This window comes from Saimiri boliviensis, chromosome 6 (genome assembly GCF_048565385.1).
Source record: "Saimiri boliviensis isolate mSaiBol1 chromosome 6, mSaiBol1.pri, whole genome shotgun sequence".
NCBI classification, from domain to species: domain Eukaryota; kingdom Metazoa; phylum Chordata; class Mammalia; order Primates; family Cebidae; genus Saimiri; species Saimiri boliviensis.
Window position 1 is genome coordinate 48,632,275 of NC_133454.1, and position 19,946 is coordinate 48,652,220.

Below are 19,946 nucleotides of genomic sequence, written 5' to 3' on the forward strand. Positions count from 1 at the left end.
GCCAGGTTGCATTCTTGGGGTGGTCTGAATCGGATGATCAGTCAATGTGAGGATATTACAACTACTTTCAGAGTTCTCAAGGGGCTGAGGCTTTGTGGTGCCTGCACTGAGGCCCAATTTCCTCCTCTTTATTAGTAACCTGTTTATTTCCCTTCCCACACAGATGTCGATCCTGAAAGTCATTCCTAATAAACTTTCTGCACACACACAAAAAAGAAAAGAAACAGCACCTCTTCCTTGATGCTTTACTTCCATTGATGCCAGAAGAAATCATCATAACAACTGTATAAATATATGATGAGTGGGATTTGAAAAATACCCCTTGAAGCTGTGCAGCACACAACCGGCACAAAGGAGCACTGGTTCCATGTCAACCTCTGTCTCACTCCCCCACATTTGGGAGTCCCCAGCACCATTGAGCTTGATTGACTGATGAGTGCCCACTAGTCCTTAACCAGTACCTGAGCTAGCCTTGAACAGGGAGGCAGCACATCAGTTGCCCCAGACCTGCCATGTATTGGAGTTAATAAGTAATTTCTGTGTCAACCAGATTTGGCAGATGAGAAGCTAAGAGTGAGCTGGGAGTGCTCCCAAGAGACTTTCACTCTTTAGCTCTGTGAGCTCCAGTTTACCCCCTGGTCCTTATACTTTCCTGGCTCATGCTCAGCTCTTTGGATAAACCAAAGAGAAAAAAACAGATAAGTTGGACTTTCTCAAAATTAAAAACGTTGCCATATGGGGAAAAAAAAACACTATAAACAGAGTGAAAAGGCAATCCATGGAATAGAAAAAATATTTCAAATCACATATCTGATGAGAGATTGGTATCTACCACATATGAAGAATTCCTACGACTTAACAATAACAGAACAAACAACCCGGTAAAAAAAAAAAATGGGCAAAAGATTTTCAACCTCTCTTAGCCTCAGGTCATTGTCTCTTGTGTTGGTCTTAAGATACTGTGCTTCCCAGACTTCATTTTGCCTGTATCAATAGTGAAATAAAGTTCTTAGGGTATCTGTGAGTCTTAGTATCACACCTGGGGTCCCCATTGTCAATAACAGCAGCAAAGAAGCCCTGAATGAGGGCACTTTATCCCAAGTTCATTTCTCAAGTTGTCTAAGTCAAGTTACTGCATAAGGTCTTGGTGTGCTGAGCAAGAGTTAACATCAATTTAATTTACTTTATAACCTGATAATAAAGTCCTCATATTAAAAGAGCAGAAAAGAAAACCCTCTTTTAAGCCTCCTTCCCTCACAAACTTGCCTTCCTGTCATCATCCCACTACTCTTTCAACATCACACAGCTGGAGAAAGTGGTCCACACTCCCGGCTTCTCTCTCCTCCCCTCCCTTTCATTCCTGGGACCATGATGTCTCCCTTCCCTACCATTCCGTGAATACCGTTCCCCCAGGAGCCACTAAGGGCTTTCCAATGGTCAAATCCAGGAAATTCTTTTAAAGCTTCTTTTTTGAGTACCTCAAAGCTTTCTTCTTTAGGTTTTGTGACATTGTCATGTTTCAATTTTCTTTCTAGCTGTCTGTTTTTCAATATTTCATTGGTAAGTCCTTCTGCCTGTACCTTAAACACTCATGTTCTCTGGGCCTTCTCTCTGTCTGTCTTCTACACATTTTCACTTGGATGTCCCTGAAACATCTCAGACTTAATATGTATAGAGCTGATATTGCACCTTTGCTCATCATCTGGTCTGAATCTGCCCATTTTCTTCTGCTCCCAGTCAATGTTACCAGCAATTACCCATATTGGATGCTTAGAAGTTGTCACTTTCTTGAAATCTCTGACAAATACACCCATATAGCTCCCTTATGCAAAATAATAATCCCTCTCCACTTCAGAACTACCCCGTCCCTTATGTCTCTTTATTGCTTTCCTTAACACTTACTACCATCTGTACACTACTAGATGTTTAATTATTTATTCTCCATCTTCCCCAGTAAGAAAGGTGTGAGCAAAGACTCTACTTTGTCCACAGCTACCTCCCCAGTGTCTAGAGTAATGCCAGGCACTTAGTTGAGACTCATAAATACTTGTTGAGTGAATGAAAGGAACTTTGATTTCTTCCTCTGCCTCATACTTCCATCTTAACAAAGTTCCAATTCCAGCTGTTCTTATCTTGGAATGCTGTTGCAAATCTGGGCTTCTTTTTGCTTCCTTTCCTACTGCCACTCTCTAAATTAGGCCCTGACACCCGATCCAGAGCTATCATGGCCTCCTAGCTGGTCTCCTTTCCATGGCTTAGACCATTCTCTGCTTCCTAACAGCTTTCTCTCTAAAGCACAGTCTGGAGTCTCCTTCCTCTGCTTCAATCCCATGGATGTTCACTTGGTAGATGCTCATTAATGTGTGCCCGACAGTCCGGGCCTCTCTCTGGGGAGAAAAGTCTAGTGAGGGCCACAGGTTTGTCCCATTTTAAAATGAAGATCAGGGAGGGACTGAAACGCAACACAGAGCTCACAGATGTAGGCATTGACAAGTGTAAATCCAAAGAATTGGAGACAAGTGACACATCCTGTTAAAAGAACTTGGGAGAGATACCCAGAGTGTGGACTGGAATGACTGGGGCAGAATTCTAGAATGAGTCATTACAACAGAGATCAACAACCACACGGGGTAGGGAGGGGCTGGAGAGAGAGAGGGAAATAAAAAGAAATTCAGTCATGCTGAAGTGAGATTGGATTTCCACACTTGTCTACATTGACAAGCTAAAAGTAGGGACATTTGGGGAGAAAAAAAAGCAAGGAATCTTTTAATTCTACTGACATGGACTATAAGGATAGTAGTTTACAGGGAATGATGTGTCTCTCACTCTTAGTGGCAAAATTTAAAAATATTTTATTTTGGGTGCCCCAAACTTTACTCTCCCCCCTCTGCCCCCTGTTCTCTTTATCTTTCTTCACTATCAAAACCTCTTTTTTAAAGGAAAGAGTCTGATCTATTCATCCACATAAATCTGTAATATTTTATGTGGTGATTTTAGATGTTAGCAGAGGCAAAAGTCTGAAGTCAAAGACACTAAAATGCAGCAACCACTAAAAAAATAAGATGTATATAGTTCACTACATCCAGCACAGGGCTAAACTCAGCAGTTGCTCCACAAATATTTGTTGAAAGATGTTCAAAAAAGTATTATTTATATTATCAAACTACACAAACAATCTAAATATCCAACAATGGGGAAACCATTGCAAAATCATCCTGATGAAGAAATATTACATAGCTATAAAAATATCCAGAAAGGCTTTTTAATGATCCAGAGGAATAAATGCTTATACTGATGTTAGGCAAAATCAGCAGGATTCACATTGCTACTATAATATGTCAATTATAAAAGTCATATGCACATACAGAAGACAAAATCTATGGATATCTCTGGAATCTGTTGGATTTGAGGCTATTTTTAGTTCTTTCTACTTTTCTATATTTTTGAATTGTTTATACTTGGTATAAGAGAAATATCCCGAAGAAATAAACGTTGTAAAAGATTTACTTGGGGGAAGAAATGCTTTTCAGGGGTACCCGCAAATTACACTGTACTGGTATGGCCCACTTGGTCTATTACAGAGGAGGAAAGTGGGGAGGAGATGGGGGTCTGTCCATTAAGGGAGGATGGCTGGTCTGCCAATAGAGGATGGGCTTTTAAATTGCTACAGCGGCCGGGCAAGGTGGCTCCCGCCTGTAGTCCCAGTACTTTGGGAAGCCGAGGTGGGAGGATCACAAGGTCAGAAGTTCGAGACCAGTCTTGCCAACATGGTGAAACCTCCTCTCTACTAAAAATACAAAAATTAGCTGGCCGTGGCATTGCGCGCCTGTAATCCCAGCTACTCAGGAGGTTGAGGCAGGAGAATCGCTTGAACCCGGAAGGCGGAGTTTGCAGTGAGCCAAGTTGCAGTGAGCCGAGATCCTGCACCCCAGCCTGGGCAACTGAGCTAGACTTCGTCTCGAAAAAAGAAAAAAAGTGCTACCGCAGTGGGGAGGCCGACCTTTGGGAGTACCTGGTGACATTAGTGCCTTAGTACCTTTGAACTTAAGCAGCCTTTCTCCAGGTTAGAGGGTTTCAGTGTTCTCGGCTAGTAGGCTAATCTGACGTCTAGAACACCTTCCTCACATTAGTTCCTTACACACCCAAGCCTTCAAGTGCTGAGACATGAATGAATCTCTCCTCCCCTTATTTTTGAAAACGCAGCTGGAAGATTAATTAAAGCCTATTGTGTTGGTACCTCAGTAATATTCTACATTATCTTTAAGAATTAAGGTCACATTCCCATGTAAGAAAATATTATTTAATGTCACTTCTATATCATAATGCCTATATAAAAACCTTGGCGATTTTAAGAAGGGGAGAGAGCACAGATTTCAGCATTTATACACAGTAAAACATTTTCTTCGGGTTATTTCTAGAAATCCCTTCCAAACATCTGCGTTTTCTTCTAACTTAAGTCTCTTCCCACCTCCTTCCCAGGGGATCTGCTGAAGGGTGTTGTAGGTTGCTTCTCTGTGGGAGAGCAAACTTCACAGTCAGGATAAAACAAACAAACAATACCAAAACAACACCCAGAAACGGCAACCCCCAACCCTCTCCAAAGTTCTAATTTCTTGCACTTAAAATTAAGTCCTGGGCTATCCTTGTGTTGCAAGGATCTTAGAATCGAAATAGAATTTGAAAACTTTAAATACCTAACCAAATCTAAAATTTTGCTTTTATTATTTACTAGTTATCAAAATATGCAAACTCCTGATTAAGGAAGGCTGGGTGGCAGGAGCGCCTGCGAATGCGTAGGGGAGAAGTGTGAAAAGAAGAAATCCCAGCTCTCCCTGGGAGACTGCGTGTGAAAGAGCCCGGCTCCCTGGAAACTCCAGGCCGCGTTTTGCAAGCGGCCGCATCTGCCTCCCCTGTCTCTCTTACCTCCTTGATGTTCGGCACTATTTGTGGCCGGCGTGGTGGAAGGACACAGTGAGGTTCTCACCCCCGCCCCCCGCTCCCCGCTCCCATCCCCAGTTCCATCAAAGCGAACCCGGGCCAGCGCAAGGATCTCCGAGTTGCGAGTGTGCTGAGGCTGGGACTGTCACTCATTCTCCGATCAGCGCGTGAACGCAGCTCGGCTGCCGCTGGCAGGAAACAATTCTGCAAAAATAATCATACTCAGCCTGGCAATTGTCTGCCCCTAGGTCTGTCGCTCTGCCGCCGTCCACACTCGCTGCAAGGGGGGGACACAGAATTTACCGCGGCAAGAACATCCCTCCCAGCCAGCAGATTACAATGCTGCAAACTAAGGATCTCATCTGGACTTTGTTTTTCCTGGGAACTGCAGGTACATTTTTTTTAAAAAAATTCTCAATCTGGTTTGCTAATTAACCCATCTTCTTACTCCTCCCCAGAGGAACGCTATTATTTTGGGTGGTTTTACGTGGACTGCTAAGGCTGGTCATTTTCGTTGAGCTGTGAAAGGAGCGCGTCGCCCTTGCTGCCCAGCCGAACCCCGCGCCCTCCCGGGCTGCGCTGCGCTCCCCGCGCCGCCAGCGCCCGGCGCCCCTCCAGCGCGTCCGCCCTTCCCACTTTGTGCGCCCGCGGCGGTGGGAGCAGAGCCGGCAGGCTCCTGGGGACCCGGCGGCCGCGCTGGTGATGGGCAGCGCTCCTTTCCCGAAGGCGGGCGGCGGGGCGGGGGACGTCGCGGCTCGGGTGGTGCCGCCGCACGGGCTCGGATTCCGAGGGGGAAGGGGCTTGTCAGCCCCGGCTTCGGGAAGAGTGAACAATAAGGCTAGGGCAGCCTCCCCAGATCGTTATTTCCCCGGGTCTAATAAAGCCGGGTTCGCTGCTTTGCCTCCCCCGCACCGGCAGAATAACGGTTTGCAAAATGGGGCGAAATGGGCAGAATCGCAGGGCTGTGTGGCCGTTGTGGCACCCCAGTCAGTATGACGTTAGTTTTTCATTTGCCAAATTGCTGGTTAGTTGCAAAGCCTACCCTCGGCCGCGAGCACTGAAGGATGGGAGGGTCGAGCGTGGCGTTTTGACAGGAGGAAGTGCGGAGGGGCGGAGGGCGAGGAGGGCGTGATCCGAGCTGCCTGGTGTGTGTGCGCGTGTGCGCGCGTGTGCCTTTACACGCGCCGTGTGCCCAGTGTTGCACGGGGCGGGAGGAGAATGGCAGGTAGCCGCCCGAAACACCTCGCCCTGTCTCCTTTCTTTGGGCGAGGTTCCCGATCCTGGCAAAGTGTGAACAATAGGGAGCTGGGAGGAAGACAGTAGTGATGCTGCCGCGGGTGGCGGGGGCTGCGCCGCCGCCCAGACAACCTCGGCAGCGAGGAGGGAGGTGCATTTCATTTTGGCTATTTCCATCCCGGCCTCCCTGGAAAATTCTTCTGTGCGTGCCCACCCTCCCCTCCAGCTGTCATCCCCCCACCTCCAGCCAAGGATTTGCGCTTTGGCGCTGATGGACGGGAGGGGAGGAAGAAAAGCAGGGGCTGCAGAGAGCTGGGTGGGTTGGGCGGACATTCTGGGCGAGGGGCGTGTGCTGGGAAGCGCCCGAGGAAAGCCGGGCGGAGGGGCTGTGTGTCGCGGTCGCCGCTGCCAGGCTGTGGTACCTGCCCCAGACGGCGGAGCCCGGGTTGGGGAGCGCGCGGGGCGGGCCGGGGAGCACCCAGTGCGCCCCCTCCGAGGGCCGCACGGGAGCAGCGCTAGGCCGCCGCCTCCAGCCGACTCGGGTCCCTCCCATGGCGACCAATCAGCGCGAGGCTGGCTGGGCGGGAAGCCGCGAGAGGCTTTTATTGCGGCGCGGGTGGCAGCCCGGAGCTGGCAAGACTGTCTCCTGGTGCTCCAGCCTAACGGTCTCGCTCACCCACCCCCGGGAGAAACCCCGCCCTGCGGCCGGTCCCCCGCCTGCCCGGCAGTTTCCAAGGACATAAAATGGAGACGAGGTGGTCACCAGGAGTGCTCCTGGTCCGGCCGCCCGTGCTCGCCCACTCTCGCCTCTTTCACGCCGACTTGAGCATCCCACCGCCCCCGCCAGCGCTCACTCTAGCGCCGCGGAGTCCGGGCCTGAGCGCGTGGTCGCCGGGGAGGGCACCCTGGCAGGCACACCGACGCGCGTGCGCTGACCGGCAGGCCGCGGGCTGGGGGCTCTACCGGCGGCGGGGAGGGGCGGGGCGGGGCGGGGCGGGGGCGGGGCCGGGAGGGGTGGGGACCAAGCCTAGTCCGCCTGGCGCTGGGTCTCAGCCGCCACCTGGGCGGAGGCCACCCCCGGCATGCCCCTTCCCGCGGTGCCCGTGGGTCCCGCGGCGAGACTAGTCGGCATGGGGCGGGCATATGGGGGTGTTTTTGAGATCTCCTCGCCCCCGGGTGGGAGCGTGACAGTGGAGCCCGGATCTTTGGTGGGCCTTTTGGGGGATCGCCAGAAGGTCCTTTCCATCATCGTGATGGGTACAGTCATCCGTGTTTGGATCCCGTGGAAGTTGCAGGCCCAGGATTTCCCATTGGGATGTTCGTGGATGCCCAGGCAGGGGAGGCGTTCTGACCAGTGTTCCCTGGAATGAAAGCGACCTCCTTCCTGGCCCGGTCCCTTGAGGATGGGAAGAAGGCAGGACGTGAAGCACATATAAGGTTGCTTAACAAAAGAAAGAAGTTGAATGGTTTTCCAAAGAAATAATTTCCCACTAAAATGCCGTTTCTACCATAGTTTTTTAAAAGTCAAAGGATTCAAGTCGAAGGGTCAGAATTAAAATGAAAATATAGCACAAAGTATATATACATATGTATATATATCTGTGGGTCTTTGTTTGTTTGTTTGAACTCAAATGTTGTAGCATGTCCAGGGCAATGGCAACTGAGTTTGTGTGCTCCGCTCGGTACTTATGAAAATGTACCTAAAAGGCAAGCTGACCTTAATATATCAAGTGAGTCCGATCCGCTGCCCTCTCCCCTTTTGATGTCCTCTGCTCTTTAGGAATACAATGAAAAGTTGTGCAATTGCATAGTAAATTTGAGTCTATTCTAGCAGAAATTCTGGGTGTTTTTTTAGAAATGTTTGCCTGAACGATCTGGAATGGTTAAGTCACATGTTTGCTTGATAATTTTACAGTCTTTTGCCAATTAAACTTGCAAGAGTCAAGGAATGGATAGGACTGTGTTTCTAACAAGATACCACTGGTTAAGAACAAAAAGGTACTTTACGAAAGCTAACACTGAAATCAAGTATATGTAGTATCTCTCACTAAGCAAATTAAAGTGTGCTTTGGCAAAGTTTAATGTGAGCACAATCATAGTGAGCCATATATTTTTGTTGATTTTCATTTTAAAATTGAGAATGTGTCTTTTTGAACAAAATTTCACTGAATCTAATAAAAGCTATATACGAATGGAAAACCTTTCATAACTCTAGTCAAACCCCAGAAAGATGATCTTCCTTCAATAAATATTAGCATTTTTAAAAATATTAATAACTGATAATCTGTTTAAAATCCAACAGTTATTAAAAACAGGGAATATAATCCAGACATTGTGGACGTGTGGGCTGTGATTTATGTAAGTTTCTGATTACTATTCCCTCTACAAAGGTCTTAAAGATCTGCTAACCTGGCTAAGTTTTCATAAGTCTTGTATTATTTTCTTAAGTTAATTCTTTATGCAGCTCCATCCTTCTTCCCCTAAATTATTGAACCCGATAATTTCTTTCCAGATACCTTAATGGAGGATTTTAAAAAATACTGGAATAGCAGAAAGTAGCAGGACATATTCTTGTTTAGTAAAGGAAATTTCTCCAAGTCTTCCTATGCTAATTGGTTAAACTAACAATGGGTTGATTTAACTGGTGACTGGTTTCTTGAGCTTGATAGTTCAAGAATTAAGATAGCAATTGCAAAGAAAAAAATCCCACATGAAAACTAAAAAAATAAAAAATAAAAAAAAAATGGTGTGGATGTGTTATTTGTAAGGGATGTGGCTGTTTACTGGAGGCAGCAATAAGAAGGAAAAATTAGTCTGTAGCACCCCTAAATTCCAAGTTTTGAGCAGTGCTTCTGTTTGGAATCCATTTATCATTAATTGAATTCCTCAGATAGGTAATATGTAATTTAATGGAAGTAATCTATATCTGTATTTTTTCTGTCACAAGAAACAATGTCTTAATTGCCTTTCAAAATAAACAGCACCATTAAGCTAATCTTTAGACATGTTTTTGTTCACTGCAGAACCCAGTTTCTCAAATTATAGAGAGCATTTTGTAAACTTAACACTGCTTAAAATATGGACTCTGGAATTTCTGATGCAATCACTTAATTTTTCAAGGCGATGAAGCTTCTATTAAGTATGAGTTTGATAAATTCCCCATATTTTTGTCTTTAGTGTTAAAGAACTGTGGCTGCTCTCCAGACTGAAAGTGGCTTCAATACTACTGGCAGACTTCCAAAGACATTTTACAGACAGTCCTTTCTGACTCGGTGTAAAATAAGTGATTGACTACCTGTTGCTAAAGAACGGGTTGTAGTTTCCCTTAGGATCTTGAGCTTGTGATGGAGAGCAGAACCAATTGGCAGGCAGGGGAGAGAAGGGACCGCACACCTGCCCCCGTCCATCTGCGGGAAGAGTTGTAGACTTGGGAGGAGACAAAGACATTTTATAAAGGCTCTCCTGTACCGATTCAACATTGCATTTTTGAGCACACAAATGTTTTATGATGTCAAGACAAATATTTTAATATAAATTTCATAATTGATCGTTCTTCAGTTTAGCGGTTGTAACATATAGACTAAGGAGTGTCTGGAACTTTAAAAGAAGTGGCAGCACATTACAGGGAGCATTTTGCTACTCTTAAAACTGGGTTAAAAATTACACAAAATTGAAAATATTAATCATGCGGCTGTATAATATGAGGTCATTTGAGCTTTGAGTAAAAATCACTAAGGTGAAGATTCCTTTGGTTAAAAAGAAAGAATTCTAAGTAAAATTCCAAAGAAGAGAATTTTATACGTTTCATAATATACTCAATGATTCTCTGAGCAATACTGTAAGAGGTGGCCCCTTAGGAAGGAGGAAATGCCCAAGGACCTCTCTGAATCCTAATGATTGGGTTTCTATGAGCTCCAGAGGTCTTAATATTGGAAGACATTGCAGTGAAACTATTTTTAACAATACGAGTAGATAGACTTACTACTTACTGTAGGGGTAATAGAAATACAAAAGTCAGTCTGAAGGTCATAGTCCTGTTACCTCTAGCCTCTTTTGTTATTAACTCTTGGTGCCAAACCTTAAAACCATTTGCTGATGTAAAGGGATGTAAATTATTTGGCGTTGGCCATGGTGCCATTATGCCCTTTCATTTCATGTTGTTGAAATACTGTCTCTCAGCTGCAGATGCTCATTAGGAGCATTGCCTTTTGATGTTGGTCTGGGTGCCAAATGACGGCCTTTCAGGCAGTTTCAATACATTACATTTAAAACGCTCTCAGGCCATGTCCACATGCAGCCACTGAGTTAACGGATTTTCAGTTGGTGGGCACACTTTTCCTTTACTGCAGTATTAATTTAGCTTCTAAGCAATTGGAAACTCCAAGAGGACTGCACTAAAGGGATAATCCATTTGGTTTATCTTGTGTATGTGTGCTTTTGAAAAACAGATTGTAATAAACCCATTATGCATTCTTTTTTCTTCCAAATACATGTAACACTTTCTTGAATTCAAAGATTGCATGGCTGATATGATTTAAAAGGCTTCTGTGTAACCTATATTCCACTTGTACTCTGAGGACTTTTTGATTTGTAACTGTAAACACTGGTAACAGCTGATCTTCCGTTTTCTATTTGGTGTCATTCCTGAGATAAGGTGTAAAATGCCTTTTGTTGTACATTAATCTCCTCCTTTGGTATCTGATTACCTCATCATTTAAGAATAGTCATAGTAATATCACACTGTTTGAGATGGTATTACATTAGGCATTCTCTTAAATAGTTGATTAAATACATTTATTGAGTGCCAGCATTTTATCATCTGCTCTGTGGGGAATTAAAGGAGTGAGATGACATAATTCCTGCTGTCAGGAAACCCTGGGAGTAGGAGAGACTAGAGTAAGAGAGGTGGATAACCCTAGGTTGAAACCCCAGACATATCCCTTACTAGCTGTCTGATCTTGGACAAATGATTTAATTCGTCCAAGTTTCAGTTTCCTCTTCCGTGAGACTGGAGAATTAGTAATGCCTATTAGAGTTATAAATATTTTAGAGATCCTAGGACTTCAGTGCATGTAAGCAGTGTTTATTAATGAGGAAGAAGGATATATATGGATCTAGAAAAATAATTATTTAGACATAGTGCCCTTTTTAAAGAAGTATTTTAAGAAAGGTATTATGATAACATGACTCCTTCAGAGATTACAACTAGGCTTAAAAAATTGGTTACTAAATATGCCTGCAATTCCATATTGGTTGTGAATGCTTTACAGAGAAAAATGGCCTGATTATAAGGTTGAAAACCATCGGCACAAGGATAGATCTAGGTTTTGTGGGGCCTCAGAGGTATACAATTTTGAGGTACTTCTTTAAGGAAAATGCAAAACTCTCTTGCTTTTGCAAAATTTGGTTGAATACATAACCATGAGAACACATTGCCAAGTCCCGGTCCCCCAGAGCCTTGGAAGGAGGCCATGCAATTGAGGAATCCTGAAAACTTCTTGCCCTGCTTTAGCAACTATCCTTTGGTCCACTTGGACCCACTTGCTTGGAAATATAAGCTCATTGTTCCAGTTTATTAAACGTGGACCTCATAGAGTTTGTTTATGTAGTGCTTTGAAGATTAGAATTATGCATTGAAGTCATAGTCATTTTTTGAATTAAGTATTTCACTTTTATTTGACAGAAAATCTTAAGTAAGATCTGAGCTGATTTGATATTCCTCACTGCCTATATTCTTGTAAATTACTAACTAGAAGAAAATAAAGCAATTGCTATTATTATTCAAATGAGTGAGACATAAGTGCCCGATTGGCAGGGCAAAAAGTAGTTTTGCCAACTAAAGGCATATGATATTGGAGAGGAGACTGAAGATTTTGTTTTAGCTAACTAAAAGGAGACAAACTAGATATATAATACCAATAATTATATCTTAATCATCACGTTATGGTTTACAAAACACTTTGATATGCATTTAATCTTCACACTAATTATTTAGTAAATATTTATTGAGTACATACTCTGTGCTGGGTGCTGGGAATACAGTGGCAAACTAAATATACATCATCCCTGTTTTCATGGAGTTTCCAGTCTAGTAGTACAGAGAAATATAGACATTAAAAAGTAACACACACTTTTATAATTATATATTCAGATAGAAATATAAAAAAACCCAGGATGAGAGATTATCAAGGGGGATTACGTGGTTGGGGAGGTGAGGATGTAACATTTAAACAACTGTGAAGTAGGAAGAACAGATGGTATTCTCATTTTAGGGCATGATTGATTGACTGCTTAATTCAACAAACGTTGAATTACAACAAACATTCCTGAATTCCTTAATTCAACAAACCTTCGTGAAGTCTGGAGAAGGTCAGATAGCCTCAGGAATTGTGCGGGGTTTCGCATTATAAAGTCCAGGAAAATATGTATCTGCCTTTAGAGCTTACCACCTGGAAGGAGGGGAGAGAGACATTCTATACTTATAAATAGAGTGTTCACGCTGTTGGACCACAAGGAAGGAAGCAATTAATTCTGCCTGGGACTCCCTTGAGCTGGGCTTGGGGAAGAGTTGCTTTCATTGGATAGAGCAGGAAGAAGCGTTGATTTGGGCAGAGAAGACACCCTGAGCAGTGGTTGAAACATGAATCTGGTTGTGCACGGGGAAGAGTGTAAGAGTAGTGGGGAGGAGTAGCCAGAGACATGGAGGAAAAAAATTCTGCAAGTCCAGATTGTAAGTCTTTAAATGGAAACTGAGACTGAGAAAGGTTAAGTGACTTAAGCAGGTGGGGCTGGTACCATAACTTGCCTTGGTTGGCTGTATTTTATCCTTTTCTAAAGCAAGAATAATTTGAATACATATAGCATCTGAACATGTGCCAACAAACAGGAGTTCCTGTGGCTTCTGGACTGAATCTGACCAGAATGAGTGGGGAGTGATGTGGTGGAGGGGCAGTATTCAGAGCTGTGGTCTGAAGGAACCCTTCTGCCATTCTGCAAGTTGCTGTCATTCTGAGACTGTTTCTGTATCTGTAAAATGGGCTTAATGACACCTCCCTTATGGGTCTTGGTTAGCTGAAATAAAACCACATATGTAGAGCAGTTATAAAGTATGTACTCATTATGTGCTTTAAAAAAGTTTCCCATGGGCAGAGCTTTTATTTGAAATGTTTGTTTAAAAAGGGGTATATAGTACTTTGAATATGATATACAAAGTTCTATGCTAGAGGCTGAGAGGAAAAACAAAATACATTTAAGGTTACTATACCGACCCTACAGAAACTTTGAGGTGGTTGGGGAGGAAGAACTTTTACTTAGTTCAAACTGCAAAGAAACCATGAAAGATGTTATATGAATAAGTGCCCTAATGAGGCAGACAGGTAATAGCTGGGAAAACTGAGAGGCAAAAATCATGTTGATTGGTTTTAATGTCTGAGAAAAAAAAGAAAAAAACGTATAGAAAAGCTAGAATTCGGCTTGGTGCAATGGCTCATGCCTGTAATCCCAGCACTCTGGGAGGCCAAGGCGGGTGGATCACTTGAGGTTGGGAGTTTGAAACCAGCCTGACCAACATGGAGAAACCTCGTCTCTACTGAAAATACAAAAAATCAGCCAGGCTTGGTGGTACATATCTGTAATCCCAGCTACTTGGGAGGCTGAGGCAGGAGAATCGCTTGAACCTGGAAGGCTGAGGCTGTGTTGAGCAGAGATGGTGCCAATTGCACTCCAGCCTGGGCAACAAGAGCTAAACTCTGTCTCAAAACAAGCAAACAGAAAAAGCTAGAACTTGATCTGGACCTTTGCAGATATGAAAATAAATAGGGAAAGAGGGCCTGTTTCCTATAGGATGAGATGGATCTGGCCAAAGAATTGTTACTGAAGAGCAGTTCAAGGCTGGATCTTGGGGCAAGCCATATTTGAATCTTAAACATCAGGCAAAGGAGAGGGGTGCTGCTGGAGCTGTTAGAGAAATTTAAAATATATATAATGTTTAAGAGGATAGTCAGCAATAGCAGCTGAACATGTGCTGTGCCAGGCTCTGTGTTTGGGACTAGCTGGGAATTAGCAGAAAGTTAAGTAGGAAGAAATTGATAGAGTTCCTTGTAGCACTCAAAGAGAATTCTGGTTTTGTATAGCATCCAGTATGGTGGTCAGACAAAATGAAGGGCCAATGAAAGGATTTTTATTGCTGTGTGAAACATCAACTGGATGGTGCTAGGAGAAGGGAAGCCAGTTAAAGCTGACTTGGACCCATCGACGACAGACTGGACAGGGAAAGTCTGGCACATATACACCATGGAATACTATGCAACCATAAAAAACGATGAATTGGTGTCCTTTGTAGGGACATGGATAAACCTGGAAACCATCATTCTTAGCAAACTGACATGATTACAGAAAATCAAACACCGCATGTTCTCACTCATAGGCGGGTGTTGAATAATTAAAACACATGGACACAGGGAGGGGAGCATCACACGCTGGGGTCTGTGGGGGGAAACTAGGGGAGGGACAGCGGGGGATGGGGAGTTGGGGAGGGATAACATGGGGAGAAATGCCAGATATAGGTGATGGGGAGGAAGGCAGCAAACCACATTGCCATGCATGTACCTATGCAACAATCTTGCATGTTCTTCACATGTACCCCAAAGCCTGAAACGCAATAAAAATATATACATATAATAAAAATAAAAATAAAAAATAAAAAATAAAAAGATAAAATATAAAATTGAAATTAAAAAAAAATAAAGTTGACTTGGAGGCGAATGAAGTCCAATGAAAGTATCTTGCATAATTAGCAGGAGCACTTGTATGTGGGGACAGGATAGCATTAGACTTAGAGTCAAAATATCTGGGTTCAAGAAGTTGCTCTGCTACTAACTAGCCAAGTAAATTTATAGCAGTTACATAAACTCTTTGATCTGTAACTTCCTCATTTGACTATAAGAACAAAATAAGATAATATGTGGGAAATGCATTGCAAATAGAATATTTCACAGCTGTACATTTTATTAGTTGACACATTGCTGAAAAATTACATAAAAATCAAATTTTATGTACTGCTAGAGGTGCTTTTTTTGATTAAAAAAAACCTAACTGTGGTATATTTTCTAAAGCAGATAATTTTGTAAAGATATACTTGTAATGATTTTGGATAAGGATAATAGGGGCATAGCTGAGATGTTAGAAATAGTAATGCAACCAAGGGAGGATGATAGCTCCCAAATGTAGGTGACTGAGATGGATAAAGATCTTTAAAGTTATAGACTCAAGGAAATGAAATAATCATGATACTGCCAATATGCTGGAGAAATTAAGAGTCAGGTTAGGTTTTAGAAAAAGTTTGGGCCTCCTAATACCTTAACTTGTAGGTCAGTATTTTTCAAACTATGGATGATGAAATCTATTTAATGGACTTCTATATACATTGAAAAAGAAAGAAGGAAGGGAGGAAGGAGGGAAAGAAGGAGGAAAAGAGAAGTGGAATGGAAAAGAGTGTGTTTTATATAAGGATAAGCATGCTTTGAGTACTTCAATTTCTCTCTCTCTCTCTCTCTCTCTCTCTCTGTGTGTGTGTGTGTGTGTGTGTGTGTGTGTAATATGTAACTTGGTTGTGATGGAAAACATTCTTTTGGCTCAGGTCAAAACAGTTGGGAAGCTACTGTTGTCGAAGGAAGAATGTAGCATCAAAGAGGGTGACACAGTATAGTGGAGGGAGTACATCAGAAGGTATAGAGTAGAAACGGAATGGGTTGTGAGGGATAGGAGGAAGAAATGACAGCAAAATTACGTATTGAGCATCTAAGCAGTCAGTTAACTACAGGGTGTGAAAAAAACAAAACAAATCAAACTGTAAATATTATACCTTTTTTTGAAATGGTATCTCATTGTGTTGCCCAGGCTGGCCTCAAACTCCTGGGCTCCTGCCTCAGCCATAGCTGGAATTGAAGATACATACCACTGTGCCCTAAATATGGTACTTTGACCTTACAGAGCTTTCTGTCTGATTGGGAATGAAAAGATAACTGGGAATACCAGGTGGCTTCTATAGCCAAAATATGAGGCACTTAACATTTCAGAGTCAGGATAAATACTGCCTTGGAACCAGGGGGTGGTTAAGCTGTACATTTTATTAGTAGACAGCAGCCGAAAAATTATATAAAAATCAAATTGTATGTACTGCCAGAGGTGCTTGTTAGATTAAAGAAACCCAACTGTGATATATTTTCTAAAGCAGATAATTTTGGAAAGATACACTTGTAATGACTTTGGATAAGGATAAAAGGGGTGTAGCTGAGATGTTAGAAATAGTAAAGCAACCAGCAAGGGTGGATGATAGATCCCAAATGGCAGATGATGGGGAGAGAGAAAGCTCTTTAAATTTATAAGCTTCAGGGAATGAAATGAGCATGCAGACACCAGAGAACTAGTACAATGTTAGGTGAGAGTTGAAGCAGACTTTGAAGGAAGAATTTAGCTCCACTGAGTGGAAGGGTGGATGAGGTAAGTATGTGTGTTCTATGTTTGGGAGGTGACTGGGGGAAGCCCAGTTAAAGAGACAAAGACTTAAAGATGGTAGTAGTCTATATTTTTATATTATTTCGGTGGGGAGAAAAACACCATGAGTTATGTTCAGTGCTTTGTGGGATTTTTATCACACCCACAAATATTTATGTGGCGGTATTTATGTAGCACACAGAATGTTATCTTGCCTATAATTCAGAAGGTAATAGTGAACAAATGAAGAGAACCAGAGCTTAGTGGTAGGAATGCCTAGGTTAGGAAAGTATAATAAAGTGAAGTGGAAAAAAGTTGGAAACAAACAGTATATATATAGGTATGATCCCAATCTTATTAAAAAAAAAAAAACAACTCTTTCACTCATTCTATAATGAAGATTGGGAGAAGGCAAATCTCTATTTATGCTGTCGAAGTTTTTGATAATGAGCTCATACTGCTTTGCAAAACAAATAGTGCAGTGAAAACAAGGGCAGCAGTACCTAGGGTGGTTAAGATTATAAAGAAGGTGAGAATTAAGTAGAAACTTGGGATTTGTGTCAGAGAAGCATGGTGATGTCAAAGGGATTTCAGTTAAATGGTGAATTTCAAGTTATTTACTTAGAGTCAAAGACTGAGGAAGAGCTGATGTCCAGGACACTTGGCAAAGAAAGAAGGAAAGGAGGGTTGCTACGTCAGGTGATGGCTTCATCATGAAGGTGCCTGGGCATCACCATGGAAAAGAGACAGAGGGAGGGGAGAGTTGATGAGCAACCTTTGCAAAGGACAGCAGGACAATTTCACGCCAGAGGAAATGAATAAAGTTAGGGGTTTTCCCCAGTGACTTCATTTATCATATGAGTTGATTATTTTTAGATACATCATTGCCCATGGTATTCATACATTTATTTCTAGACCTTTTAAAAAAATGCATCTATAGCAAAATCTTTTGAAGCTTGTTCTACATGTCACAAATTGGATGTGGTTTTTTTTTTTCAGATCAGCAAATGAGTGACTGATTACTTTTCTAATGTTCTTTTATCCTTTTTCAATTTGAGCATCCATTCTGTTCACATGAGATGCTTCCAGTCACCAGTTAAGCTGCAATTGCTATATGAGAATTGGACTTAGAGTACACTTTCAGGTGTACTTTCAGCAGCCTTAAAGGTCTGTTATCACGGGCATAAGAAGAGGGAGATCCAATGTGAGCTCTTTGATTTGGGTTGATAATGATAAATTATCTTTCTTCCTGAGTTTAGTATCTACTTTTGGTGTTGGAGGCTATGCATACTGCGTGGGGTGCTTCATGGACCTTTGGTATCAAACCTATATTTTGAACTGTGACTCTTCTGCTTTTCATGACCTTGAGCCAGTTATTTAATCTCCAACAGTCAGTTTATTTAGGTGTGAATCAGGGATAATACCCAACTAATAGGGTTATTGTGAGGACGAAATGAGGTAGTTTTATATACAACCGTCTGGCACATAGTGAGCTTAGTGATTTTTTTTCCTGTTTGCTTTCTTTCTGCTGAAGTTCACAGTGACGGGATATACAATTGGTGTTGGATTTAAATATTGATTTTAATGAGAATCGCATTTTCCACTTATTTTTCATTTTCTGAGAGTTCAGTATCACCATGAGTTGCAACTGAGCTGGCAATGCCTTGCTTAATTGTGGAGCTGTTTTACCTCCTGTGAAAGCAAAGCCTAGTAGATCTTGATTTTGAGAAAAGTAATATTTAAAAAATTAAAGCTGGTTTCTCTAGATTCTCCATTGCATAAGGTTAATATCAAACCTGTCAATTCACTATAATGGTGGAGCCATAAAATTTAGTATATTTAAATAATAGTGGCTGCTAAAGATCATATTGGTGACACTTCATTAATCTGGAAGTCACTTATCTGGCAATCTTGATTCGTTGGAACATGAAGAATGAAGGCAAAGAAGCCTCTGAAGAGCTAGCATAGCATCCTTTTCTTTCTTGATGCAATATCTTTCATATTGCTGAGGAGTTTAAAACATTTCTCTTACTTCTGTTTCTTTTTGTCTGAATTCCTCTTTATTAAGTTTGCTGTAGTGTCTCCTTTTGTGTTTCATGTTGTTTCATTTAACGCCTCAAACTCTAATGATCCCTGGCTGTCTATTAGTAAACAGTGAGACTCTGAAAGCTGTGGGGCTCAGTGTGGGGTGTCATACTGAATGACTGTGCAGAAACCCAGAAACCCAGTGGGGACATCCATGTGTACTATTCATTAGTACTTACTTTTGGACTGGTTGATTTAAGAGAACCCAAAATTTTGCAGCAGGTGGGGTTTAAGTCCGGCAATTGTTTTTCTCTAAGCTGAATAGGAAGAAATGGATTGGCAGTATTTTTTCTTTGGTAGTCAGGATTTCATTTAATTCTCCTGTTTTCTGTAAGGTGCTTCTGCCCTCAACAAAGTCTCGTATACCCAAGGAAAAAGTGCATCTGGTTCAACCTCTCTATTAATAAAAATTGAGTCTTCTTCTGGGGTGAGGGGAGTATAGGAGAAGGGATATATGGCTGCCACCCTCCTGTAGCTTACAGTATGTGTGTGTGTGTGTGTGTGTGTGTGTGTGTGTGTGTGTGTGTGTGTGTTTGAAGTTAGTTGTATGAGAGGGTCCATTGGCTTTAATTTTGTAGCTGATTCAGACCCAGTGATGACCTATCTCTTTCAGGGTTTCTAATTGCTAAAATCCAAAGCAGACTTTTGAAATCTTTTACCTTGCACATTTTAGAATAGAATTGTTGAGACTCAAAGAAACTTGTAGTTCCTAAAGGAAAAGGAAAATGCTCTAGGGGTGCATCAAAGGCAAAGACCCAAACAGAGAAATGTTCAGAAAACTTCAGGGGATTCACAATTTAAAGAGTTTGAGGAAACTTTTCTGAACTGAAGCATTCTCAAGAGATTCCAAGGTGGCCTGAGATTCCACATTTCTTGGATAGAAAGATGTGGACTTGGCAGTGATTTTGCAAATCAGAACAAGAACAATTTCACAAATACATTGGCAAGTGGCTATATCCCAGACTTGTTGGGTAGTTAAATGTTCACTAGAAACATTGACTTAAGCCAGTATTTATGGAATAACTCTCATGTTCTATGTAGTTGGTCAAGGAGTTGGAGGTAAAAGATGAATACCATTCAGTAGCTTTGTGAAAAATTCTAGACCATGTTCAAAAGTTTTTTGTTTATACTTGTAATATTTATTTCTGTGGAATGACACAAAAGACTTTCTTGAAATGTCAGAAAATGATAAC

At 42.2% G+C, this 19,946-nt stretch overlaps 1 protein-coding gene across 19 annotated transcripts in view; it reads left to right on the forward strand.

The window, feature by feature from the left end:
- The window catches only part of NCAM1 (neural cell adhesion molecule 1), a 341,199-nt gene that overhangs the window by 24,000 nt on the left and 297,253 nt on the right, over positions 1 to 19,946 (forward strand). For 15 of the 19 annotated variants that reach the window (XM_074400585.1, XM_074400586.1, XM_010334549.3 and 12 more), the window contains exon 3: positions 5,187 to 5,329. In XM_074400585.1, coding sequence (XP_074256686.1) covers positions 5,187 to 5,329 — 143 coding nt within the window. Of the gene's footprint in view, positions 1 to 5,085; positions 5,330 to 19,946 lie in introns of those variants that run through there. The other 4 variants (XM_074400594.1, XM_074400595.1, XM_039471288.2 and 1 more) reach the window with 1 other exon arrangement.